This window comes from Panthera pardus, unplaced genomic scaffold (genome assembly GCF_024362965.1).
Source record: "Panthera pardus isolate Hobbes unplaced genomic scaffold, ASM2436296v1 HiC_scaffold_22, whole genome shotgun sequence".
In the NCBI taxonomy this organism is placed as follows: domain Eukaryota; kingdom Metazoa; phylum Chordata; class Mammalia; order Carnivora; family Felidae; genus Panthera; species Panthera pardus.
This window is the reverse complement of record NW_026526788.1, coordinates 7,213,206-7,241,166: the sequence shown is the minus strand read 5'-3', so window position 1 is coordinate 7,241,166 and position 27,961 is coordinate 7,213,206. Positions and strand designations below refer to the sequence as shown.

Here is a 27,961-nt window from a genome sequence, read left to right as displayed (position 1 = left end):
CTACAGATCCCTAACGCTCACAAAAGGCTAGCCCTGAGAATGAAACCCTAAGGCACAAAGCCGGGCGCGGACCGCCACCCCCAGCACAGGAGCCGGACTCAACCCAGACCCAGAGCCTGAAATCTGGCACGGCGAAGGGGCGGGGCTTCGACGCAGGGAGGCGGAGCCATCGTATCGTACTTCTGGCGAGCTTGTACCTCTTCTCTTGCCGTAGTGCCTGAAACCGGAAGCTCCTGTGAAGCATGCTTCGAATTTCCGGGCGAGAGCCGGCCGCTTTGGTAGCATGTGGGAACTGCTGTGAAGGCTGGTTGGTCACTCCGGACTTGCGTCCCGAATTCGAGCTCTCGGTGAGCAGGAGCTGCAGGGGAGTAGCCGGTGTACCAAGGGAGGGCGAGGTGTCCGCGGGTTTTCGAGTCTCGCGTGGTCGGGGCTGAAGAAAGCCACGGCGCGGCCCCAGGAACCTGCGTTAACGCTGTTGCTGTGGCGTCTGTACCCTGGGGTCCGTGAGTCCCGGGGCAGCCGGCTGTGTGTCCGTGACGGCGCTGAATGCGAAGAAAGTTACTTGTATGCGAGGCATTAGAGGCTCGTGGTTCAGCCCCCTGTGGTTTTCTAGAGACTTCTCACAGTGTCTTTGTTTTTTAGCCTGTGTTTTTAGAAATCCGCCTGCGTGGGAGATGACGTCCTTAGCCCAGCAACTCCAACGCCTCGCCCTCCCTCAGAGTGACCGCAGTCTGTTATCGAGAGATGAAGTTGCTTCTTTGTTGTTTGACCCCAAGGAAGCGGCCACCATCGACAGGGACACCGCTTTTGCCATTGGTGAGCTACCCGTTAATTAAGAAAAGGTCTTCGAAGCACCCGTTTTGGGGATGTTGCTGTATTGTTTTCTCTTCTGACCCTCCCTCTTCCGTTAAGAGTTTCCAATTTGTTGACTTATGTTGTTCAGAGAAAGAGGATAACGAATAACTATGTGCTTGATGCTTGAAACGTGGCAGTATCTGAATTTCACAGATGAAGAGGCAAAGGTTGGGAGGTTGACTAATGTGTGGACAGTCAGAAAGAGGCTGGAGGCGTGGCTGGGGTCGAGGAGGAGTCTTCCCAATTCCTATGGGAACTGGCCTGATTATTGCAAGGGATTTTTTTTTTTTTTTTTTTGTTAAAGAATGGTACCTGCCAGGCAGAACTTTCTGTTCTGGTTGGGGAGATGATTTGTTTTTTATGTTGAAAACTAGAAATCTATGTTTGGGACTGTATTACAGGTTATACAAGATTTTTAGGGACAAGTAAAACTGAGTTTGCTTGCAAAGAATTATTAAAAATAAACCGTCCTTTTCCTAGGATGCACTGGCCTGGAAGAGCTGCTTGGGATCGATCCTTCCTTTGAGCAGTTTGAAGCACCGTTGTTCAGCCAGCTGGCAAAAACGTTGGAGCGCAGCGTTCAGACCAAAGCAGTGAACAAAGAGCTGGATGAAAACATTTCATTATTCCTTATTCACTTGTCCCCTTACTTCCTGCTGAAGCCAGCTCAGAAGTGTCTGGAGTGGTTGATTCACAGGTAACAAATTAATTTACAGAAATAACTATGGGCTAAGAACTGTGATCTTTTTTTAAAAAATTAGGTAACGAGAACACTTAAGCCAATTTAAAGCTGAGAAATTAGGTCTATGAAGAGGTTAACACGACGTCTGTAAGATGAGATAAGCATGCCATTCTGTTAAACTCCTTTTTGTTGACAGAAATACAACTACTGGAGATCTTGAGTTAATAGACCAACTATATTAGTTCCAAGGAGCTCACATCGCTTTGCCACTACAAACTGTTACCGCATATTTGGGCCAAAGGGTATCATTAAACTTCTTTCTTGCCAAAATAACAAAACCAGTGCTTTGGGAAGAAGCAAACAGTATCCTCTAAAATACCGTAGCTTAAGAAAAACAACAATAGCTAATGTACATTGAGCATTTACATACCAGGTTCTGTGGTAAGCACTTTGCACGCACCGTCTCAATGCTCACAGCATTCCTACGGGAAGGTACGTGTGTTATCCCCATTGTACACTTTACAAAATTGAGGCATAGAGGGGTTAACTTACCTAGTCACACAACTAGTGATCTGAGATACAAGACTGTTTCCAAGGTTTGACTCTTTGGAAATTGTCTCAGTAAGGATATTCAAGTTTATTTCCTCACTGAATTGGCATCACATCACAGCTTACACACTTTTGTTTATTCTGCCGTGTGTTGTATGTTTTAAAAGTAGAAAGAGCTTTATTTCATTAATTGGAGACATGGGGGTAAAGTGATTTCCCTTCTGGATGCAAGTGGGTCATTAAGAAAACATAAGTTTAACTTGGGTCTTCTGATGATCAGAACACTAGAGTCATCAGACAAAGAACAGTAATTCTGTAATATTTCCCTTTTTCTTCTAGCACTTAATTCCTTCCCCCCAGCATTAGCTGGGATCATTAGCGTAAGGAGTACTTTTTTTAATTTATTCATGTAACTTATTTATTAAGTAAACATTAGATTCAACACAAGGTTAAATAGGCTGCCCTTGGTTATTGTTTTGAAGTAAAGGTGTATGCAAAGTTTGGGGCTGTTGTGTTGCCTGAAGTAGTTAAGGAAAGCTTCACGAAGAAAGTAGCATCTTGGCGAATAAGTTTAGCGTGTAATAGAAATAAGAGGAATCACTTCGCTGGGAGAATCAGGAAAAGCATCCTGAACATGGAAGCACTTGAGCTAGGTCTTCAAGGCTAGAAAGGATTTAATGTATCTGATGTGGCTAATGAGCCTGTCTCACTATGGTAGAGGGACCAATACAGAGTTGTGTGAAGTTTAGGGACAAATTATATATAGTTGTAATCTGACAATTTATTCTAATTCAGAGAAAGTAGTGTGATTTTAGTCTTCTGGTTTTAGAATTCTGATAAGCTGAGGAAGCTGAACTTTAGAGCATGGAGAGGAGCCGCGTTGCTGCCTAGTTGACCAGTTGGTTTTCTGTTGATTTGACCACAGTGGTCCCACAGTTATGTTAATTTATTAATAGTGTTTTATTTTGTTTTGTTGTTTTAAGTTGAGAGAAAGTGAATGGGATGTAAATTTTTATATTGAATAGTAAAAACTATTACTGCATAAGAGTGGACCGAACTCTGTTGAGAAGTACTTTAATGCAAAGTAGACGCTTGTCACTTAGTGCTCTTTATCTTGCGTATCGTCATGTATTTGTTTTTACTGATACTTAATTCTGAGTAGTTCTAGCTCGTTGATAGAGAATCTGGACATGGAAGGAAATATGTGCTTGCAGGTTTTGTGTCATTTCAAATCGCTTGCTTTTCTCCCCCCAGGTTCCATATCCATCTTTATAATCAAGATAGCCTCATTGCTTGTGTTCTACCATACCACGAGACCAGAATATTTGTACGGGTTATACAGCTTCTGAAAATTAATAATCCAAAGCACAAATGGTTTTGGTTGTCACCAGTGAAGGTATGATTGTTGAATGACAGGTGTCTATAATCATTACAGATCTTGATTAAGGGATACAATTTGGAAAAAATGAAGTCCTTAGTGCTCCTACATGTAGTCCAAGTATTACCTCCATCACTTTTCTTTCCTAACTTCTAGTTGAAATTGGCATTTACTTGGCACCTGACATTAGGCTAGGCAATTCTCATTATATTATCTTGGTTTTTCACAAAACTATTTTTACAGATGAGCACAGGCTAAGAGAATTACTTGCCCGAGTTCAAATAACTATAAAGTGGCAGTTAGGATTTGAATTTAGATCTGATTTTAAAGTTTATTATCTTTTCACTACACTACTGTCTGACATTTTAGATCTTGGAACTGAATTGCTTTAAAAAAAAAATTGGAGGTAAAGAACAGAAAAATACTTCAAAAAATTAAAAGGATAAGGATGATGGACTTAAGGAAATTATTAAAATTGATTAAAAAAAGATGCTATCATTTAGTCTATAGATGATTAAAAGGATGGTTGCCTTACAGGAAGGGTCTGGTAAGGATCAGTTAGCATGGTTTCGTGATAAAATGACTGATTTGGCCATTTTCACTTTGTTTGCAACATACAGTAGAAGAAAGTACATTTATGTTGACAAGAATTTTACTGAATATTAAGTATGGCAATTCAGGCTAGGAGGAGCACAGATGGGGCAAAAGTAGACTAACAGACTGTGGGACCTTGAAAAGAGTTAATTTGATGTGTGATGATAGTGAGGTCAGTGATCAGAATTAGTAAAAAGAAAGGAATGGGATTTTTTTTTTTTTTTTTTTTTTTTTTTTTTTTTTTTTTTTTTTTTTTTATTTTTGGGACAGAGAGAGACAGAGCATGAACGGGGGAGGGGCAGAGAGAGAGGGAGACACAGAATCGGAAACAGGCTCCAGGCTCCGAGCCATCAGCCCAGAGCCTGACGCGGGGCTCGAACTCACAGACCGCGAGATCGTGACCTGGCTGAAGTCGGACGCTTAACCGACTGCGCCACCCAGGCGCCCCAGGAATGGGAATTTTTAATTGGAAGTACAGTTTAAGAGTTTGGATGTAAAGCACTTGAACCAATGAGTGTTCAAAAAGAGAAAGACAACCCATAATAAAGCTTACCAAACTACTCCCTCTGCTAATATAACATCAAGGTCATTTTTTTTCCCCTACTCTACACACAGACGCTGATGCTCTCTAGACACATTTGTTTCAGGTATGCAACTCCACTCACCTATTAAAGTTCACTTCAGATTCTCCTTTCTTTTAGTTATTCAGTGTTTATTGAGCACCCCGTACATGCCATGCGTGGTGTAAGCGGTGGGAATAGCAGTATAAGGTTTCTGGGTTCCCAGTCTATTTCTATTACTAGTGTTCTTGTAAAGCAAAGACAACCACAGCACATTGGCTCAAAAACCCAATCTAACTAGTAGAGTTCCTAAGAATCTAGAGAATCCAGATTTAGATAAATACATATGAAAATGCAACACATGGTAAGTAGGGAGTATTCACTGAGTACCTCTACCCCCATTGCTGACCTCTATTGGATTTCTAAAGTTTGCACAATTTTATATGTTCATTTCCTCTCTACCACCAGCTATATGGAGAGACTGTATTTTGTATTAACTGCACCAGTACAAAGTTGTACTGTGGTAGGTACTTTAAAAAACGATCAGTTGATCAATATCCTTAATGATTATTGGTTCTTTCTGTCTATAACAGCAACACGGAGTGCCCTTAGCTAGGGGAACTTTGATTACCCACTGCTACAAAGATCTTGGATTCATGGATTTCATTTGTAGTCTGGTGACAAAATCTGTGAAGGTGAGTAGTATCTGGTTCCCTGACTCTCTGATTCCATTAAAAGATTGCTTGCTTTGAGTGAAGAAAGGCATTCCCTGATAACTGTGCTTAGAAGAAGTTCCTTTTGTTAAGCGAGCTACTGTTCTGGAACATGAGCAGCTTGAATCAGTCTTTCGTCACAAAAGGTGTTTTCCTACAAAAATAAATTACTCTGTTTCTTGTCAAATTCTATTTACAGTGACTGTTTGAGAGGGGATCAGAAGTCAGGATTGTTCATTCTTGTCATATTTAATTGAACCATTGCATTTGTGTATTTAATGTTGTATATGGTAAACATAAAAATGTCAGTCTGAAGCAGTTGAGGGGAGCTGTAAACATTCTTATATGTTTATCTAATTGGCCTTGCTTTTTTTTTTTTTTTTTTTAACCTGTGCTCTGTGTTTTTTTGTTGTAGGTTTTTGTTGAGTATCCTGGGAGTTCAGCTCAGTTGAGAGTGCTCTTAACTTTCTATGCTTCTACCATCGTGTCTGCTCTAGTGACTGCTGAGGGCGTATTGGATAATATAGTCGCCAAGCTATTTCCATATATCCAAAAGGTTGGTCCTGCTCGTGTGTAAAGTAGATTATTTTGTACTTGAAGGAGTTTCCTGGCTTTATGAAAATTTCACTTAGACATAACTATTTTTAAGTTGACAGCATAGTTCAGATGGTTGGCAAGATTTAATTTTTAGGTAAAAAATCTGACTTTTTTGTCTTAAAAACTTGCAAAAGTGGGATCTTATTTAGGGCTCATTAAGAATAAATGTTGGCTATTTGGCCCTGCCATTACCTTTCAGATTTGTTTTCTTAGCAGTCATCTTGACTCACTGGAAGCAGAATGGATTAGAAAGTCTCCATCAAGGCATATGCTCTTACTCTTTTTACAGTGACTTCCACTTCTCAGTGTTTCTTCTTCCCAGGTGCCTTGTTGCCTACCTACCACCCTCCCAGATTCCCTGTGGAGGTACTGCTTAGGTACTGCTTTCACTTCCTGCTGGTGTCCCAAAATTACTGTCTTTGTTTTTTTCTTTTTTTAGTGTTTATTTATTTTTGACAGAGAGAGAGAGAGAGAGAGAGAGAGAGAGAGAGAGACAGAGCATGAGTGGGGGAGGGGCAGAAAGAGAGGAGGAGACACAGAATCTGAAGCAGGCTCTAGGCTCTGAGCTGTCAGCACAGAGCCCGATGCGGGGCTCGAATTCATAGACCGTGAGATCATGACCTGAGTCAGTCGGACGCTTAACCGACTGAGCCTTCCAGGCGCCCCTATTGTCTTTGTCTCTGAAGTCTCCTTTACACTGGTGGGTGTTTGTCCATAAAAGAAGAGCCTGTTGGCCCTTGTTAGCATATGTAGTGGATTTTCAAGTTTGGAGACCTGCTGAGATCCCTCCTCTCATCCAAGAGACTTAACCTCATCTCTGTGTGCTCAGGAAAAGAGGCTAAATTCTGAAGAGTTTTTGACTCATCAGTGTACATTAGGTAGTATTAATCTCTCATTTATGGCATTTTTAATTTGTCAAGGTAAAGTAACATTTTAAGTAAAGTTAAAAGATATAGCTTATCATTTTTCCTTGTATCTTAAAAAATATTTAGGGGTTGAAATCATCTTTACCAGATTACAGAGCTGCAACATACATGATAATATGTCAGATTTCTGTGAAAGTGACAATGGAGGACACCTTCGTCAATTCGTTGGCTTCACAGATCATCAAAACGTTGACCAAAATTCCTTCTTTGATCAAGGATGGATTAGGTTGCTTGATAGTGCTCATGCAGAGACAGAAGCCAGAGAGCCTTGGGAAAAAGTACGTACGATTGAATTGGGAAATGATGATAAATACAGGAGAATGAAAGTATTTTGAATAATTCTTTTCAAAGATAAATTGTATACTTTTTTTAAAATTGCTATATATTATCTGACTTTTGAAGTTAGCATTTTATGTACTTGTTTCTTCAAAGGCCATTTCCTCATTTGTGTAACGTTCCTGATCTTATTACAATACTTCATGGGATTTCTGAAGTCTATGATATCAGTCCTCTTCTGCGTTACATGCTTCCCCATCTGGTCGTCTCCATCGTTAATCATATTACAGGTTCGTGGTTGTATATTATGTGTCCAGAAGCGTAACGTCTAAGATTTGATTCTCTTAAAATTGTTAATATCTGTAAGATATTTCAAGTTTCTGCTAATTGCTTTTGTGTAATTTTTTTTTTTTAATGTGAAAAACATTTGAGGTGGAAGTACATTGGTTGAAGGAGATATTTGTTAATTGATATGCTCAGAATTCTGGTGTGTCTTTTTAATGTGTGTTCTACTTTAATGTTTGTTTATTTTGAGAGAGAGAGTTTGTGCACAAGTAGGGGAGGGACAGAGAGGGAGAGAGAGAATCCCAAGCAGGCTCCACACTGTCAGCGCAGAGCCTGACACAGAGCTCAATCCCATAAACCATGAGCTGTGACCTAAGCCTATACCAAGAGTCAGATGCTTAATCGGCTGAGCCACCCAGGAACCTCTAATGTGTGTTTTTAAACAATCTCTTCGTTAAAAAGGCTATGGAATTAGTTTAAAATGATTAACATATGTTACCCAGTAAAACTTTCCCTTCTCATTTAGATATTTAATGAACTTCAGTAACTCATGTACGACAAATATTCAGTTGCCAAAAAAGTTTTTCTCCTTGGAGTCAATGAACATGAGAGACCAAGAAAATCGCATACATAAAAAACCCAAATTTTGGGGCGCCTGGGTGGCTCAGTCTGACTTAGGCTCAGGTATGATCTCACGGTCCATGAGTTCAAGCCCCATGTCGGGTTCTGTGCTGGCAGCTCGGAGCCTGGGGCCTGCTTAGGATTCTGTGTGTCTCTTTCACTCTCTCTACCCCTCCCCCACTCATGCTCTGTCTCGATCTCTCAAAAATGAATAAATGTTAAAAAAAAAAAAAACAACACACACTTTTAAGAAGCCGTAAAAACGGTTATTAAAAATGATTATTTCCATTATATGCTTTTTATCTTTCAATAAATAGAGAAGTACAAGAAGAAATGTTTGGTCCTGTTGCCACTTAGACTAAGAAAAACATACTAGGGAAGACATCTCTAAAGTGTGTCAGTTTATTGGAAAATGAGCTTTGCCTAACCGGATCTTGGTTTAGGTATGTGTCAGAGATATGAGTAGCACGTATAAAAGTATATTTTTCCTTTTCTGGTGGTGATGTGGTCCCAATCTTTGAAGGCAGGGCTACCAGCTGATTGGTAATATATGTGCAGTAAATGTGGAATAGAAGATGGTGGCTCAGTTCAGTAAGGCGCATCAAGATGCAAGCTGCTTTCAGAGCTAGTTTACTGGGCTCTAGGCTTGGGTCCCAACTTCAGCCACTTGTAATATGACCTGGCACAACTATGTTTTGGACCTCTGTTTTATAAATAAGGCATGGAAAACTTGTTTTTAAAAATGTAGAGAGTTTCAGGTAAAGCATAAGTGAGGGTAATGTATACAAAAATGTAAAAAATATACATAGCTGAATAGGTGAGATACACTTTTATAAACAGGTGAAAAGCTGGATACCAATATATATGGTTTAAAATGATTCCCGTAGAAGACTTTTGTGCTGTAAGTAAATTTAATAACGTAGGTGCAAAAGAATTTTTCCCCATCAATTTTAATTTATGTTGTATGCTAAGGAGAAGAAACTGAAGGGACAGATGGTCAAATCTACAGGAGACATTTAGAAGCTATACTTACAAATATATCGCTGAAGAACAACTTAGACCATTTGCTGGCTAGGTAAGCTGTTATTTCTGACATGCTTTTGATTTGTATCTTTGGGGCTTAGTATACTTTTTAGAGTTGGGTAGCAGTCTTCCAGTTTCTCTTTATGACGCATTTCTTGATTTGTCCATATCATTTCATTAATTACTTAGTGCAATAATTATGGCAGTAGAAGGAAAAAGTAATTTGTTTTTAATGCCTAAATGGGATTATGGAAAGTTAATAGTTAAGCTAAATTTGGGTTATAGCTACATGGAACTAGTGGTTGATTTGAGATTCCTATTAATAACTGCGTCAAAATGCCTGAAACAATGCATCACAGTTAGTATTTAGTAAATATCAATTAGAAACTTAATAATGAGGGTGTGAAGTGAAAATTCTTTCTTTTCTGTAAAGATAGTTCAGTCTCCCATTTTCTTTTTTCACTTAAAGGGCAACTTGATACAGTGAAAAGAATGTAGGCATTACAGTCAGACATGGGCTTGAATCCTTCCTCTCTCATTTCCAGGAGAGTAGAGTAGTAAGTTCTGAAGGTCAGACTGCCTGGATCTGGTTTTGCTGTTGTGTAACATTGGCCTGTCTGCTGCTGTGTGTCATTCCTGCCCCTCGCTCACGGAATTGGCTTGTGGATTAAATGAGAGTAGACGTGGGAAGTACTGTTGAGAGTGTGGGCCCCGGAGCCCAGCAGGGTTTGAGAACCCGCTCTACTGTTGATGGCACAGGAGGGCTCGCTGTGCATTGGCTGCGATGGCTGTCCTCTGATCGCAGGCAGATTACAAGAGTTCTCAGCCCTGGTTTTTGCATATGTAAAGTAAGAATGACTGGTACCTTGTGGAAATATGGCAGAAGTATTTCTGAAGCATCTAAAATATAATGGGTGGTCAATAAATAGTAGCTCTCATGTCTGCTGATACTTGTTTTGTTTTGCAGCCTTCTTTTTGAAGAGTATATTTCATATAGTTCACAGGAAGAAATCGGTCCTGATAAAGTATCTTTGCTTAACGAACAGTTTCTTCCACTTATCAGACTTTTAGAAAGCAAGTAAGTTGTGTGTTTCTGCCCTTGTTGAATGTGTGTGTCTTGTTTTATTAAAAGAAGATTCACAGGTCACATCATAACATAGGGAATGAATTGTAAAGAGGCTGGTTTTCCCCCCCACCTTTAGGAAGACCCGTATGGGATTTAAGTGTATTTGACCTATACTTTGATATAGGAAATAGGGGCCATTTTTGTATAGAGAGATGTTACTGTTGGAATACTTTTAAGGTTTTATTTGTATCTTTTTTATACACGTATCATGTGTGTGGTTAGTGACTTCGTTAAGAATAATTAGCTCTTTATTTTCTTCCCAGATATCCCCGAACATTAGATGTTGTATTAGAGGAACGCCTAAAAGAAATTACAGATCTAAAAAAACAGGAGCTTTTTCATCAGTTTATCTCTCTTTCTACAAGTGGAGGAAAGTATCAGGTAAGTTTTTCTTTGGAGGAATTACTACAATTATGGGTATATTTGTGTGGTTATTTAAGGAATTCTGGAGATAAATTGGCTAGTTCACTCCTTTCTTTGCAACTTTCGTGGACAGGTGAGATTTAGTACAGTTTCCCTCGTTCCCTGAAGGGAGGCTGTGAGGCCTCAACTCAGTTATGCATTGAATTGTTGGAAAAAGGCATGACAATGTAAATAACTGCATGTGATACTTCTTTTAGGAAAAGTATTTTTTGGAAATGTTATTAGCAGTCATCAAAAGGGGGCTTCACTTAGGTTTCCAGTGTGTCCTTATTTTCTTGTTATGTGTGCACTAGCCACATGAAGCTGTTCAAGTCACTGGTGAGAATAAGGGAGGCAGATTTTAATTTCATGATCATGTTAGAACTTCAGAAATTTCCTGTCAGTTCACCCTAGATCGATCTATTTCTACTAGAAGTTAGACATTTGAGCAGTTTTTACAGTTAGCCTTGAAAATAAACGTTATGAGGAGAAATGTGATTGTTTAGGTTTCTCTCTTTTGTAATTAGACCTTCATCTTTAATTAGTTTCATTTCCAATATTAGGATAATAGATTTCCTTTTTAGTCTTTTTACATAAGTGAGGCAAGTTGTCATTAGACTGTCATTGTTTTATTATTTAGGTGAATTGCTTTCTGTGTTCAGTGACCAATTTTTTTAATTCATATTTTCATTTAGGTGCTAATACACTGATTTATTTCAGGTGTTTCTCAGTCTGAAGTTAGATCCATATAATGAATACAAAGTTACTTCACAGAATTGCTTCACTAATAAACCTACACATAGACACAAGTGTGCTCTCAAAATCACAACATTTACAATGCTCATTTTTTTCATCTGTTGTAACTCATATTACGTTCTAGAGGCAAAGATTTTACTTCTTGGTTTCTGGATTTAGATGGTTGTTACCAAATGAGTTGGGCATTTTAGGGCAGTTTTCTCTGGTTTTTATTCTTGATCAGATGCTCAGATTTAATGGTGAAATCATTTGGTGATTGTGATGAATTCTGTAGTTTTTAGCAGATTCTGATACGTCTTTGATGCTCAGTCTGAACCATCCACTTGCTCCTGTGAGACTTCTGGCTGTTAATCATCTGAAAAATATCATGAAGACATCAGAGGTTTGTTTCAGATAGCTTCATTTGTGATATTTTTATCCTTAAAATGAACAGTAATTCTAGAAGAGGAAATTGGAACTTACCAACTACAATTGATACTATGTAATTACAGACATAGGGTAAATATCACAGAGAGTACATTGGACCATACATGCCAGTAGCCACCATTTATTAGAGCAGCCATGCTCTAATAACCTCTATATTCATGTTTCCACATTGCAGATTATTACTTCAGTGTTTTTCAGACTACGATTTCTAGATCATTTACAGAGGTTCACCAATTATCTGAGAATGTTGTAGTTTTGAAATTTGACTTTGGTACTCTTAAGTTCAACATGAGTGTATTTGGGGACATCGGAATGACAGCTTTTGGAACACTGTTCCGTGATTTCAGTACCTCTGGTTATATTTGTTTCAGATTTTGGTGGCTGTGAATAGTAAGTACGAAGGCTAACTTAATTTGTAAATAATGTCTTTATGCCAAAATGGTATTTTACCAAGACTTTGCAGTAACTGAAATGGAGCAGTATTTTCTGAGCTTCAGCCATTCAGACAATTCTGTCACAATTTTTGCTGTTTGAGCTTATCACTAATACTATGTTTTTAAAATTTTTCTCTGGCTTTCAAATGGACTAATTTTTTTTTACATTGTTGTCAAGTCATGAGTTTGAAGGGTTAACTGGTGTAGATATTTAGTGTAGTTACTATAAAGTAAGAGTGTTCATCTGTGTGATAATCTAAATCTTCTCATGTAGTACTATTGCATATTTGGAACATTTCTGGAAGAGAAAAGTGGTCCTAGAGTTGAGTGTCCTCATGGCACACCGTAGTATGAACATGCTGAACTTGAACTTGTTTCATGATAGCTAGAGCCAGATTCATATCACAAATAGAATTTAATTTCAGAGTGCAATCATAATTACCATAGTAAATTCATTTCAATTTGAGTTTTTTGGTTTTGCAGGGCTTTGTGATAGTGGACTTAAAATTTTTTGGTTCATATTTATATTATTTTTGGTTTACTTTATATTTTTGTGTTACTTCATTTTAAAATGATATGTAAATAATAATAGCAACATTAGGATCTGGGAGGATTTTTTTTTTAACATTTATCTTATGTATTTTTTGAGAGAGAGAAAGAGAGAGAGCATGAACGGGGGAGAGACAGAGAGAGGGAGACACAGAATCCGAAGCAGGCTCCAGGCTCTGAGCTGTCAGCACAGAGCCCGATGCAGGGCATGAACTCGTGAGCTATGAGATGTGACCTGAGCTGAAGTTGATTGCTTAACTAACTGAGCCACTCAGGCACCCCAAGAATGTTTCTTTAAAAATGGTTGATGTAATACTCAAATTTATAATCTGTAGCTTTGATTCATTTCTGATCTGGCATAAATTACGTCTCACAAGGTGTTGATAGTTAGTGATTTGCTGGATAATTAAACCATAGCATACTGGTCTTCATTGTGATAGGAAGATCCCAGTGTCTAGAATGAAAAAAAGGATTCCTAGAAGCTCCTAATATTATATCTGAAGGTGTTCTTGTCCTTCTTTTAATCCCTTTCTTTTCTGTCCACTTCTGGATTTGGTTAGTGTTTCAATAAAGGCCGTTGTACACATTCACCTTTTAGATTTAAGCATGGTTAACTGTCTTCAGATTGGGATATTTGACTACTTGCTAGCTATTTAGAAAATTTTGGTGATATTTGCTATGTGAAAGTTGGACTTCAGTTTGTGAATTCTAGGGATTTTAGTTTTATCTCCCAACAGAGTGCCTTATTATTTTTTTGTAGCATTATTTAGTTATATTTTTTTCACCACCCATAGATAAGGATATACTTAGGTTGATTTGCGATCTTACTTTTTTGTTACTGTGAATGATTACGTGCTTTATTTTCTTTTGTAAATGAAAAAAAGTAATCTTTTTGGGAGACTGGCTTCGCAGTGCTTGTCCTTACTCTTGTAAAAATCTTGATAATAATAGTGTTTACTACGTAAAAGTCCTCGTTCTAAGCACTGATGTGTATTGTTTAATCTTGTAGCAGTTCTTTGGAGTTGGTACTGTTACTAGCTCTGTTCTCTGGAGGAGAATAGTGAGGCCTGGAAAGGTTAAATTACCCAGTCGGTCGCACAGCTGGTAGGTGGGTAATGCCAGAATTTAAACCTAGATGTTCTGGTTCTTGAGTCTTTGCACTCTCAATATCCAGGCTCTGATTTAACAAGATGAACTTCTTAATGCAAAAATTATATTTGGATTATATATATTCTATTATATTTTCGGTAGAAACTGGAAAAAGTTTGTACCAAATAATTACTCATCTATAAAGGCCCTTTAGCATTGAGCAGGGCACCTGTTGGGATGAGCACTGGGTGTTGTACGGAAACCAATTTGACAATAAATTTCATATTAAAAAAAAATAATAAAAATAACAAAAAAATAAAAAGGCTTTTCAGAGATTATCTAGTTCAGTGCAGGTATGTTTAGAGTGTTTGAATTTGCATCTAGGCCAGAGCCTGTATTTTTTACTGATAATCTGGAGTGCTTTTCACAAAACCAAGCTTCCTATCTAGGGTAAAATCTTAGGAGGTTTTAGCAGCAACTAAATATATTTTTTTTTCTTATTTAGGAGAATGTCGATGAGTCTTTCATAAAAGAAGCTGTTTTAACCCGATTAGGTGATGATAGTTTAGATGTTGTTTTGTCGGCTATAAATGCTTTTGAGGTGAGTGAATTTGTTGTTTGTTGAAATACACAATTTGTAAATATTTTCTCCTCATGTGATTCTCTGCTCTAGGCAGGAATATATTGGAAATTATTCCTTCATTGGAAATTTGTTCTCTTGAGAGCATAGCCTGGTTAAGGAAAGCTTATGGGAGAAATCAGACTGCACAACTTCATATTACATAGAAGTTCTTCAAAAGGGAAAAGTGTTTTATAAATTGTTATCGATAGTAAATACCTTGGGATCGTGGAAAATTGGCTCACGAATGCCACTTTTGAGCAATAGCTCTCATAAAGCCTTGAAATAGTTCAAGGACTGTTGGGAGACGAATTCTTTACAATTCATTATTTTTTTAAGTGTATTTAACAAGTACCGTATGCATTTGAAGCAGGTGAAAATTTACTTATGGCCGTTTTTTCCCCTTTAGATTTTTAAACAACACTTTAGTTCAGAAGTGACTGTTTCAAATCTTCTAAATCTCTTTCGAAGAGCAGAACTTTCAAAAAATAGGGGATGGTATGTATTCATTTCTCTTCATACTGTTTTGAATTGACAGAATTCTTATACCTGTTTCATTTTTTGTGTTTACATGTTTGCATTTTCTAATTTAGTTATATGGTCATGGTAGTGGAATGAATCATAATGTAATTCTTGCATTATATAAAGAATTAGGATTTGTGTGGCTTCATTATACTATTCTCTGAAATTTTTTCTTCATAAAATGGTGAAAGTCTATAATGTGTGACATAATACTGAAATCTGGGAAGTAGGGTAGTAGGGAGTTTTAGTTTTTATTTGAGTTTATTTATTTTTTTAATTTTTTTAATGTTATTTTTGAGAGAGACAGAGTGCGAGTGAGAAAGGAGCAGAGAGAGCCGGAGACGCAGAATCGGAAGCGGGCGTCAGGCTCTGAGCTGTCAGCACAGAGCCCAATGTGGGGCTCAAACCTACGAACTGTGAGATCATGACATGAGCCGAAGTCGGATGCTTAACTGACTAGCCACCCAGGCTCCCCGGAAGTTTTAGTTTTCTACTTTATATAATTCTATTTGATTATTTTTTCCCGGGATAGTGTATTACTTTATAATGAAACACGAACTTATGAAAGTAAGCTCAGAGGCACATGGTTACCTTCTGTACTATTTGATGAGCTCATTTTTGGCATTTAAGCTTTTTTCATGGAAAAATGACTAAGTTCCTTAGAGGAAGAGAGCATGTCTTGCAGGTTTTTGTTTTGTATCCATCATATTTAGTTCTTACCACATAGTATGTGTTCAGATTTTTTTTAAATTATGAGTGAGTCTGTGATTTCTAGTGGAGTTATATATAGTGTGACGTGTTTTATGTTATTATAGTTAGCCTAATGATTTTTCAAAAAAAAAAAGATTTGACAGAGTTAGTTTAAAATTGCTCTCCCAAATAACTCACCTTTTGGCATGGATTTTAAGTGATTGTGTTGGCTGTGTCTGAATAATGTGTTTGTTGAGACCAGGATAATGTCAGCTGAGCAGGGACAATGCAATGATTCGGGGCTGAATTTAAGTTTCCTAATGGGTTTCTCAGCCAAATCTGTTTGTGTCTTAGGTACAAGGTACTTGAGGTAGCAGCAGACATATTAATTAAGGAAGAGCTACTGAAAGAAAATGATCACTTGTCAAATCAGGTGGTGGTACATCTGCTGCCGTTTATGATTATCATCAATGATGACATGGAATCTGCAGAGATGAAAATCGCTATATATTTATCAAAATCAGGAATTTGCTCTCTGCACCCTATATTAAGGGGCTGGAAGGAAGGTAAGAAATTCAGTTGCCTTGTAGAAAAAACACTTTAAATACTTAAAACAACAACAAATGTTGGCTGTAACTTATTTGAAATCACATTTGCTCTGTTCTGTGTCAGCAAGATTGTTTAAGATCAAAAACCTAAGATCCAAAACCTACAATCCTTGAGCAACAACAGATTTGAACTGCACAGATTCACTTAAATGTGGGTATTTTTCAATAAATACTGTACAGTACTCTGCATTTTCTCTTCCTTAGAATTATTTAAATAGTACTTTTTTCCTTCTAGCTTTATTATGAGACTACAGTATGTAATACATAGAAGATACAAAATCTGTGTTGTTGATGTTATTAGTAAGACTTCAGGTTAACAGTAGGCTGTTAATGGGTTTTTGAGGAATCAAAACTTATATGTATATTTTCAGCTGTGTTGGGAAGTGGGGTTAGTGCCCCTGTTCCCATGGTCCGTGGTCAGCTGGACAATGGAAAGGAAGCTGACCCACACACAGATTCAGAATTGGACAAAAGGGAAAATACAGAGCAAACCTTCATAGGAAAATTATAAAACTTTTGCCTAAATTTCTTACTCTGTAGAATTCTTTAGGTGAGTATTCATGATATAAGGGCCCTGTGTTCATTTTTTTTTTTTTTTAAACAGCTCTTGAAAATGTGATTAAAAGCACAGAGTCAGGAAAGCTAATTGGTGTGGCAAATCAGAAGATGATTGCGTTATTGGCTGACAATATAAGTTCAGGGGATCCTTCTTCAATGTTAAAGATGGTAGGTTTGCTGTCAAAGAACACCCCTGGATTTCTCAGTGTTTGCTTCACTAGATTTTTTTTAAATAATGTTTGCATTTTTGACTAAGTATATTCTGCAGATTGTTTTATATCTTTTACGTTTTATATAAATTTTTTTACTGTGGTTTTATATTGGACTAATAAGAATAATATGTACCTTTTTCCCTCCCTGTTTCCTTTTATTTAAAATATGAAAACCTGGGGGCGCCTGGGTGGCTCAGTTGGTTGAGCATCCGACTTTGGCTCAGGTCATGATCTCGTGGTCTGTGAGTTTGAGCCCTGCGTCAGGCTCTGTGCTGACAGCTCAGAGACTGGATCCTGCTTCGTATTTTGTGCCTCCTTCTCTCTCTGCCCCTCCCTCGCTCATGCTCTCTCTCTCTCTCTCTCTCTGTCAAAAATTAAAAAAATAAATTAAAAAAATAAAATATGAAATCCTGTTTTTGTTAAAATAGCAAAATATCAAAAAGTTATTTTTTTTGTTTTTGTTTTTTTTGCCTTAGTAAATAAAGCTTTGTCAAGGCATTAGGTGTATAATTTTAAAGCATTTATCTGGTTGCCAAGTGCAGTTATTTATGTTCATTATAATTCTGAATTTTTTAATTTTTTTAATTACTTAGAAGTCAGTGCTTACTGCTTTTTAAAGGCTTTGTATTTGTCATCTCACCTTAAATGTAATACCCAGATAGGTCTGGGGTAGAGAAAATTGTTTTCTGTGAACTAAGAGCTACCCGTAATGGAGAATGTTTATTTTTCAAGGTGGAGGATTTAATAAGCCTTGGGGAGAAGGACTGCTTGAGTCTGAAGCAGAAAGTGACTTTTCACCTGGTCACGGCTGTGCTGGTTTCTTGCTGTTCATCTTTAAAGGAAACTCACTTTCCATTTGCAATAAGAGTCTTCAGTTTGTTGCAGAAAAAAATAAAGAAGCTTGAAGGTGTCATTACTGCAGTGGTAAGTAGTGCAAAGTGTCTGGAACATTGAGTAAAGTGGCAGTCTGGCTTGTTAATCACAGCAAAACTGAAAATTGGGGGCTGAAACGCTGAATCTTTGGATTCAGCTGAATGCTGAATTAGAAAAGTTAATTGAATTACAGAATGTCAAGGTCGTGATGTTTTATACCTAATGGTTGACTGTCCCCCTTATTATCTTTATTGGGTAGTTATCTGAGTTATGCATAACTATCCTTCATGATGAAGAATTCACTAGGTATGTCAGTGCTTGAATAAAATATCACTTCATTCTATTGTTTGCTAAGAATTGATCTTTTGTATTTTAATGTTACATCAGATTTGGATCTCACCAGCTTACTCTTTGTCTTTGACAGTATCAGCTAAGAAACATGTTTCAATTGTTTATATTTTTACCTAGTACCGTATCTTGAGGTAATAAGATTATTTCTTTTAATATCTGCCCCCTGTAATAGTATTTAGTTTTTATTTGTCCTCCATCATTCAGAGGGCTCTTCATTTTAGGATTTGCAGAATGAGTCAGCATCTTTTTCACATTTCCATATGCCCTCGGGATTTTACAAGTTCTGGTCATGGTCATTGTTACCTAAAATCATATAAATTTAAAAAGAGTAATAAATTTTTGTATTTTAAAAAAGTAGCCCAGATAAGCCCTTCTTGAATTCTTTCTTTCTTATCTTTTGTGGATTGTGGTAACCTGTAGGGTGTTTGCCCTTGGTGTTAAAAGTGTGAACAATTTGGATATATATATATACATATGTATATATACACACACACACATACACATACACATATGCAGATAAAATGCTTTGTATTTAGTACCCTTTCTGGGAATCATGGGCCTCTTTCTGGCTATAGCAGCATATTGAGTCAGTGAAATCCCTCCAGAGAGACGTTCTCTTAGAAGTCTGGCTCTTTCCTTCCAGGTTACTGCTGTGTGCTCTCCTGTACAGAGTCTCATAATTTTCCTTCATATTTTCTCCTGCTTTTTAGTATCTGCAGTATAATTTCTAAACACCTCACGTTTTGCTGCTTATTTGCAGAATTACCTGCAAGTTTGGAGATTTTACTGTGTACCCTCTTCAGATTACCTGTAACTGGGACATGAGAAAGGTCCCATTAAGGGTCTCTTAGAAATCCAGCTCCTTTCTGTGTAGAAATGTGTCACTTGATAAACACAATATATGTGACTAACGTTTGTTTTTAGATGTGTGTGTTGAGAAAATACAGGTAACGTGAAACTGTGGATAACTTGGATCTTTTTTTTTTTTTTGTAAATAGTGATTGATGGTTGAATCTCTTTACAAACGTGATTGAAGCTTTTAATTCTCTCACGTAAATATGCACATAGAGACACAATTTTGCATGTTACCCAGACATACACATCCATTGCAGTTCTCCTGTGTATAACCCATGTTCAGAACCCCTTGTTTGTGTTGTCTTTGTCTCTTTTACCATTTCAGGAAATCCCCTCAGAATGGCATTTTGAGCTGATGATGGACAGAGAGATACCAGTGGAACTGTGGACACATTACATAGAACAGCTCAACACCGCCCAGAATATTGCTGTGGAGGATTCAGTTTTACTCATATTTTCACTGAAAAATTTTATTCATGCACTAAAGGCCCCTAAATCCTTTCCTAGAGGTAGGACAGAATGTGACTTTCGAATGCGATACTCTAGAAATGGAACTAGTGTCTTGAGTGAAAAGTTCGCACCAGTGTGTCCACGTAAGTTTCTTTACCGTCTCTTTGTCTCCATGTCCGTGTAGAGGACGTGTGGTGGGACCCCGAACAGCTGCGAGAAGACAGCAGGGCCTATGTGCGCTTGCTCATTGGGCTCTTTGAGACGATACTCACCGGTGCTGATGCCGTTCATTTCAGGGTCCTGATGAAACTGTTCATAAAGGTACGAAGCTCCTCTTTTTCAGGCATACTCTTCCCTCTAAGAAGATATCGCAGGCTATTTTAGTTATGACAGTTTTAATGAAAGTGAAAATAATGTGTGCTGATTATGGTGAAGACTGTGCGCTGATAAACATGGCCCTGTGAGGTAGCGCTGTCGTGACACCAGTCGGTAGGTAGGACGCAGGTGCACTTTGTTGCGTGCCTGCTGGTGTGCTAGGCCCGTTAATGTGTTTCATAATCACAACAGCCCAGGCTGTTTGGTTGATGAGTGCCATTACCAGTGAGAAAGTGCCGTCCACAGGGCTGATTTAGCATATTATGCTACTCAGCTAAGAAATTTCAGTGACCTCCAGTGGTCGAGGCCTTTGTTCTTGGCTTCTTGCCCCTCCACAGCATTTGACACAGTTGGTGATGCTGACTCCATCTTTGAAGTACTTTCTTAATGAGGCTTCTCCAGCATCACTCGTCTTGGTTTTCTGCTTAGTGTTCTCATTTTGTTGTTGTTCGGTGTGTTCAAATGTAGAGTTGTAGCAAGTCCTTTGAATTCATTTGCATCCTTCTCATTGGTTAAGTGTAGAAAATTTTAAGTCATGAGACAGAGCAGCAGAACATTGCAATGAAATATTTGTTTTCTGTAATTACACACTAGTGAAAAGAGGATTTGGAACCAACCGAATGTGAGTAAAACTTAAACTTCCCTGTTGTTGATTTGTTCAATTTAGGTGCATCTACAAGATGTTTTTCAGTTCTTCAAGTTCTTTTCTGTTTTATGGACGTATGGGTCTAGCCTTTCAAATCCACTTAACTGCAGCGTGAAAACAGTGCTGCAGACCCAAGCTCTTTATATAGGGTGTGCGATGCTCTCTTCTCAGAAAGCACAGAATAAACATCAGCTGGCATCTGTCTCTTCTCCAGGTATTGTGAGTAGCCTCTTACGTTCCGTCATGACCAATTTTAATGCTTTCTCTATATGTAGTTTGTGTGGATTGTACTTTGGAGAATTTCTTTTTAAGTAGAATGCTCATAGGGGCGCCTGGGTGGCTCTGTTGGTTGAGCAACCGACTTCAGCTCAGGTCATGATCTTGTGGTCCATGAATTCGAGCCCCAGGTTGTGCTCTGTGCTGACACCTCAGAGCCTGGAGCCTGCTTCAGATTCTCTGTCTCCATCTTTCTCTGCCCCTCTCCCGCTCAGTCTCTCAAAAATTAAAAAAAAAAAAAAAAAAAAAGAGTGCTCACTCACATGTGCACACACTCTCACTCACGTGCTGTGTATACATGTAATTTATGTAGATGTGTGTGAACTGCTACTTGTGTATAATTTTTTTATTTAAAAAATTTTTTTAACATTTACTTATTTTTGAGACCGAGAGAGACACAGCATGAGCGGGGGAGGGTCAGAGAGACAGGGAGACACAGAATCCAAAACAGGCTCCAGGCTCTGAGCTGTCAGCACAGAGCCCGATGCGGGGCTCGAACTCACAGACCGCGAGATCATGACCTGAGCCGAATCGGTCGCTTAACCGACTGAGCCACCCAGGCGCCCCTACACGTGTATAATTTATATACATATATGTGAACTATATGTGTGTATGTATAAACTACTTCTAATCACCAAAACATAATAAAAATGGCAGATGATTAGTCATAGGTTGTTAATATCCTGCTCATTTTCTGAGTTTCAGCAGTTACAGGGTTATCTGGGGAAGCCAGATCATTTAGTATAGTTCCAATATTCAGCTACTTATAAAAAGGTCTCCACTCTGACAGCCTTCTTGGATTTGTCTCTTCTATCAGGTATAAGTCATTTTCAGGTTGGACACTCACTAATAAAACACTTATATTAAATTTATATTTTTTGATAAAGTGAAATTTGCAAATTTTGCAAAAGATGCAGAATTTCCTGAAGTTGATGAACATGATACTGAAAAATAGTTATTTACAAGCTATTGACAAATGAGAGAATCTGACAGAATTAGACCCTGTAGTGATTAAAGATGAGGAAATTGATGAGGATGATGGATATGATTGATTCTTCAAACCAGAAGGATTTTAATGTCAAAGGAACAAGAGTGGCTCTTGGGAAATTTGATTATGTTCTTGATTTTTTCTTTTTTTTTTATTCTAAAATCACTCTTTATAAATGTTCTGTGAAAGCAAAATGAACGATATTTGCTTTTCCCAGAACAGTTTCTCAGTGTTTCTCTTTCATTAGCTTTGTGAAAGAGCACATAATTAATCATTATAATCAAGGTTTCATTAAATACAAGGTAAAGTATGTATTTAAATTTGTTTTTACTTGTAGAATAAAATCCCATGAATTATTTCATTACTACTTATAAAATTGCAGTCCCTGATTTTATGTGGACTTAATTTAAGAAGGCTTTTTCAGGTTTTGTTTTGTTTTGTTTTTTTCCTTTGGACGAGAAAGATTTACTGCACATTTTTAAAAACTTTAATCCTTTAATTAATATGTTATAGGTATTGTTCTATATTATTACTTAGTAAACACAGAAATTTATTTACATGCAAATGTCTGCAGATTATTCCATTGCATGGAAATAGCCTGATTTATTTAAATGGTTATTTTCTGTTAAAGGTATGTATATTTTATTTAGAGGTCATAGCTACTTTGATTTTCTAATTAAGTATAAAATGTCCATTATCTTTTGATATCAAAGGCAGAGGTTCCTGAGGGATAGATGTCTCTTCGTCTATAAATAGCAGGACCAAAAGACTTCACTTTTCCCCAGAATTGCTGCAAGATCGACTCCCTGTCTGCCCCTCTGCCTTGTCATCTGTTACCTCCATTCTTCCTAAAGAACTTTTGCATTTATGCTGCTTAGAAATGTCCCAGTAGTCCACTGAAACCAGGACAGGTGCACCTAATTCCCCTTAGAAGCTCAAGGCCTATGCACTGGAGTCCTGGAGGGCCAGTGTGGAAGGTCACTCAGTGCCCCCAGCCTCCGGGCACCCACTCCAGTGCACAGGGAGCTTCTGTCTGCACCTGCTCTGTAAGGACTCTGGGAGGTGCTGGTATTTGTTTTAATCTGTTTATTAAAAATGTGACACTGTTCAAAAGAAAAAGATACTGCAATATTAAAATATTACGGTACAGTATTTATGAATTTTTGTCAGTGGCTTAGGAATCTAACCAACATTTATTACTTTCTGTGGAGATATGCGTTCCAGCTCAGTCTTGCATATAGCGAGTTTTGTTAAATGAATGAACATTTAACATCATTTGTAAGATGTAGACTGCCTTTGGTTTTTTAATACTTGACCAATATAGTAAATGTATTCATAAGTTTAAAACCAAAGCTCAGTATTTTTTTCAATCTTTATGTAAAATATCCTATTTTAAATCTAAATAAAATGACTTGGGAAAACAGAGTCACATAGACTTTTAAACGGAAGAAAATTCCTAAAAGCTGATAGTTTTAATAAGGTAGCTTTTGTTTACCGTGAGTTCTAGCTAGTATTTAACTTGAAGGTGGTAACTGTAGTACTTAGTACTTTGATTTGTTTTTGCATTTGGATTTTTCTGGAAGCTCTGTACCACTATACAGGGGATTTTAGCAAATAGTGACTTGGCCTGAAGCTGCCCTTTGTGTGAATTGAAATTTCCAGCTGTTGCTGACTTTATTTTATAAATTAACCTTACAGAGACTAGGAAAGATTGCCAGCCTTTACATGACCTTCTCAGAAAAGTTTGACAGTTTGTTGAGCTCTTTCGTAGCATTCCAGAAATGGAATATATGGAATGGATCATTAGTAGCAAAATGAAAGTCACCACAGTTTGCCCCAGTAGATAGCATGGAATAAAGCTTAAATAACACTTACCGTGAGAGGAATTTAGGAGTCTTTTTATCCCGGAGACGTAGTTTCAAAAGACTTCAATCCAGTTGATCTTACAGATGCATTCTGCCAGATCTTGAAAGCAGGTTTTTCGGTGCTGTTGGACTGAGCAGGGCATAAAACAAAGGAGAGCTTCCAGATTCTTTGTCTAAAATGAGTATAACATTGAAAATTGACAACACTTAAGAGACAGAAACAAGACAACAGGCCAAGTTGCTTTGAATAATAATGCAAAATTTCTAAATAAAATATTTGTAAATTGAGTCCAGCATATTCTTAAAAAGCAAGTATCTGCCCAAATAAAGTTCATTCCAACAATATAAAATTGGTTCAAAATAAAGAACTCTTAATTGGCCATATCAGTGTTAAAGGATTATCATTTTCCAGGAATTTAAAAGGCATTCGATAAAAATCAGTAATTCTAATTTTGTGGCAGCAAAATAGGAGTAATGAGAAAAATACTCAAATCAAAAGCTAGCATCTTCATAGCAGAGTTGGGAAAACAAAAGCATTCCTGTTGAATCCATCACTATACTGGACACGGCGTTAGAAGTAGTAGTTGGCAGAAATAGCTGTTTGAGACACTGATGGAATGGATGAGTGATGAGGCTGTGGGATTCTTAGGTGCGTTATTAAATAGGACATCTGAGGCTAGCCGTTTGAAAACATGTAAATAAAAGTTTGACTCCAGCCTTATTTCCTTAGACAAAATTTCACATGAATTAAAGATTTCACATTAAAAAAGAACAACATAGCTCTAGTGTTAGAAGAAAACATGGAGTACGTGTGGCCTCTCTAAATATTTAATATAGATTCACACACTTGAACAGCTCAGAGCAGGGACGGCCTCTCTAAGCATCATACAAAATTAGAAGAAAAGTGGGACTGAAACTTCTACGTTATAAAAAATTACAGGGGTGCGTGGGTGGCTCAGTCAGTCAGGTATCTGACTCTCGATTTTGGCTCAGGTCATGATCTCATGGTTTGTGGGATCAGGCCCCACATCAGGCTCTGCGGTGCTTGGGATTCTCTGTCTCCCTGTCTCTCTGCCCCTCCTGTTTGTGTGCGCATTCTCTCAAAAGAAATCAAGTTAAAAAAAATTATAAAATACAATTAAGGACAAAGTATTTGCAAAGTATGGTGCACAATGAGAAGTTTCCTCTGCACACTTACCAAGACGTGTGTATGTATGGAGATGCTCGTTGTAGCAGTTTTAATGCTGAAAGACTGGAAGCAGCTGAACTTACCAGTAAGATAATGGTTTAAATAATACAGAAAATGCAATGGAGAACAGTACAGTTTTAAAAGAATGATTTTAGAAGAATGATATACATACATAAACACCCACACACACCCTTGGGTGGCAAACAGTTCCAAATAAATTTGAAATGTGATAGTTCTTGAAGCAGGGTTGTGTGCATATGTACACCCCTGTGCTCTGCTCTCATTTGTGTGTTTTCAAAAGGGTGAGCTCGCATATATCTAACATTTTTCTAGAACGGTAAACATAATTAAACAGTGAATGGTCTTGAGAGAGAATTTCAGTGGGGAGGAAAACTTCAACATATCCCTTAGGTGCTATTTCAGTTTTGTACTGTTTCAGTTTTTTAAATTGCTACTAAAATTGTTTTCCCTTTGGTTTTAGTGGTGACATCTCTACTCATTAATCTGGGAAGCCCCATAAAAGAAGTACGAAGGGCCTCCATTCTTTGTCTCCAGGCCCTCAGTGGAGTGGTGTCTCATTTCCATCTGGTAATAGATCATTTGGTTCCTAAAACAGAGGAGATCACCTCAGATGCCACCTATGTTACTCAGGTAAATTCCTCCGCAGAGAAGGTTGAATGTGTGCACTCCTGTATGGACACACGAACAGTTTCCTCCTCCTTTGACATTTTGCTTTATAGGGATTTTGATCGACTTAAGTCACTGAATTTAGAAACTGATGGCGATATCCGTACATCTTTCTCCTCCCAGTTTTAAAAGATAGGAGTATAATGTTTCATTCATTTCTGCTCTGCTTTCTTTGGCTAAAAGGCCAGTATTTGGCTTTTAATCATAAGCTAACTGAGAGGTATTGGTACCCTTTCCAGGGGAAATGAAAAATGATAAGTAGCATCACATCATTTGAAAGAATCTTCCATAATTAACACCTTTAGCCTTTGTAGTTCCTTAGCTCTTTTTCATCCAATTTTCTTTTTGGTGCCCTAGGATTTGGCTGCTTTATTTGAAGAACTGCGGAGAGAAAAGAAACTAAAATCTCATCAGAAATTATCAGAAACTTTGAAAAACCTACTTAGTTGTGTATATAGTTCCCCATCTTATATTGCAAAGGATTTGATGAAAGTACTTCAGGAAGTCAGCGGTGAGGTATGTGCAGTTCAGGTGGCTTGTAGTTTCGTGTGTTCTTACTAAGCACTGTTGGAGCTGCTCATCGTATCTAGGAAGATGTGTCCAAGAGTTAAACAGATGCGTGCCGCACACTCAGAAGTGAAAATTCTCTTACTCGTTTGGGAGGGGGAAGCATTATAGTGTAGAAAAAGACACAGGATGCAAAAAGCGAATATTGTGGGGGTTTTTTCCTTTTTAAAATTGTGTGTTATCCCTACCTAATCAGTTACTTGATTTTAAGTGGATTTAAAAAAACATATGGGGGGAAACACTGAAGAGGCACTGCTGAAAAAATTGTTGGTTTGTGTCTTTTCTTCAGGTGAAAATCTTCCACAAGGTAATAGTTTTGGACATAAGCCTGTGAACGTTCCAGAATCGTTTGTTCATTTTTTAAATGTATGTGGTTGACCATTTTTCTGGGGGGAAGGTCCATAGCTTTCATGATGTTGTTAAGGAAGCCTGTGATCCCAGTGAAAGAGGTTGTGAAGCACCTGCTTCTGTGAAGGAGCATGCTGGTCAGCACAGGAGCACCTCTTCATCCTAGGGTTCCAAAAATGCCTAGATGCTTCGCCAGTCTGGGACTGACGACAACTTGGAGAACTGAAATGGGATAAAGTGGTGTGGAAACCACATGATCAGATTTTCCTGGTGGGAGCAAACAGAAGGCATTTATCAGCTCTTTGTCATCCCTGGTGTAGTTTAAACTAGGAATTGATGGGGCACCTGGGTAGCTCAGTCGGTTAAGTGCCTGGCTGCTGGTTTCAGCTCAGGTCATGATCTCACCAGTTCGTGAGTTCGAGCCCCGCATCAAGCTGTGCCCTGAATTGCCTGCTTGTGATTCTCTGTCTCCCTGTGTCCCTGCCCTTCCCCTGCTTGCTCTCTATCTCTGTCTCTCTCTCAAAATAAATAAATATTTTTAAAATATTAAAATAAATAAACTAGGAATTGACAATATTGTTCTATAAAGAACCAAATAGAAATATTTTAGGCACTGTAAGGCTACACAGTCTTTCTTGCAGGTACTTATTAGCTCTGCCATTGTATTGCGAAAGCCATGGTCACTTACGTAAACAAATGAGCATAGCTATGTTTCAGTAAATAAAATTTACAAAAATACATGGTCCTCTGGATTTGGCCCACAAGCCATAATTTGCTAGCATTTTGGTTTAGTTTTTAAAGGCTTCACATATATAACATGAATTAATATTATATCAATTTGGAAGCTCTGGGGGAAACATGCAATGTTTTAGAGAAAGCTAAAACTTCTTTTTGTGGCCTGAGACTTTAGTTTGTATTTCTTGTTTTCAGAAAGTCTTGGGACACTCACAAATGATTCATCTCTGAAGGGTTTAGAGCCTGTTTTTGTAATGTATTATTTATTTATTTATTTAAATTTACTTATTTTGAGAGAGACCGCACAAGCGGGGGAAGGGCAGAGAGAGAAGGGATCCAAAGCAGGCTCCTTACTGACAGCAGAGAGCCCAATATGGGACTCGAACCCACAAACCTCTGAGATCATGACCAGAAGTCAGACGCTTAACCAACTGAGCCACCCAGGTGCCCGCCCCTGTAATGTTTAGTTTTGAAAGAGAGAGAGACAGACAGACAGAGCATGAGTTGGGGAGGGGCAGAGAGGCAGGGCTCAAACTTCTGAACTGTGATCATGGCTTGAGGAGCTGGATGCTTAACCAAGTGAGCCACCCAGGCGCCCCTAGAGCTTTGGCCATTACAGAATGAACTTCAGGGGAGACTTCAGTGCTTAATTGGATTAAATGCCATTTCTCATGTCTAAGAGATCATCTTTATTGGGGCTTTTTTC

The 27,961-nt window shown here is 38.0% G+C and overlaps 1 protein-coding gene across 1 annotated transcript in view; it reads left to right on the top strand.

The window, feature by feature from the left end:
• The first annotated feature begins 231 nt into the window (after positions 1-231).
• HEATR1 (HEAT repeat containing 1) overlaps positions 232-27,961 on the top strand; it is a 49,381-nt gene continuing 21,651 nt past the window's right edge. The window contains exons 1-22 of the mRNA XM_019418905.2: positions 232-347; positions 643-816; positions 1,336-1,552; positions 3,341-3,482; positions 5,212-5,313; positions 5,747-5,887; positions 6,921-7,132; positions 7,287-7,420; positions 9,009-9,111; positions 10,027-10,137; positions 10,449-10,566; positions 11,618-11,725; positions 14,347-14,442; positions 14,870-14,958; positions 16,027-16,238; positions 16,885-17,006; positions 17,783-17,974; positions 19,455-19,638; positions 19,764-19,900; positions 20,622-20,814; positions 25,400-25,569; positions 25,963-26,121. Coding sequence (XP_019274450.2) covers positions 675-816; positions 1,336-1,552; positions 3,341-3,482; positions 5,212-5,313; positions 5,747-5,887; positions 6,921-7,132; positions 7,287-7,420; positions 9,009-9,111; positions 10,027-10,137; positions 10,449-10,566; positions 11,618-11,725; positions 14,347-14,442; positions 14,870-14,958; positions 16,027-16,238; positions 16,885-17,006; positions 17,783-17,974; positions 19,455-19,638; positions 19,764-19,900; positions 20,622-20,814; positions 25,400-25,569; positions 25,963-26,121 — 3,084 coding nt within the window. The 5' untranslated portion in view covers positions 232-347; positions 643-674. The remainder of the gene's footprint in view (positions 348-642; positions 817-1,335; positions 1,553-3,340; positions 3,483-5,211; positions 5,314-5,746; positions 5,888-6,920; positions 7,133-7,286; positions 7,421-9,008; positions 9,112-10,026; positions 10,138-10,448; positions 10,567-11,617; positions 11,726-14,346; positions 14,443-14,869; positions 14,959-16,026; positions 16,239-16,884; positions 17,007-17,782; positions 17,975-19,454; positions 19,639-19,763; positions 19,901-20,621; positions 20,815-25,399; positions 25,570-25,962; positions 26,122-27,961) is intronic.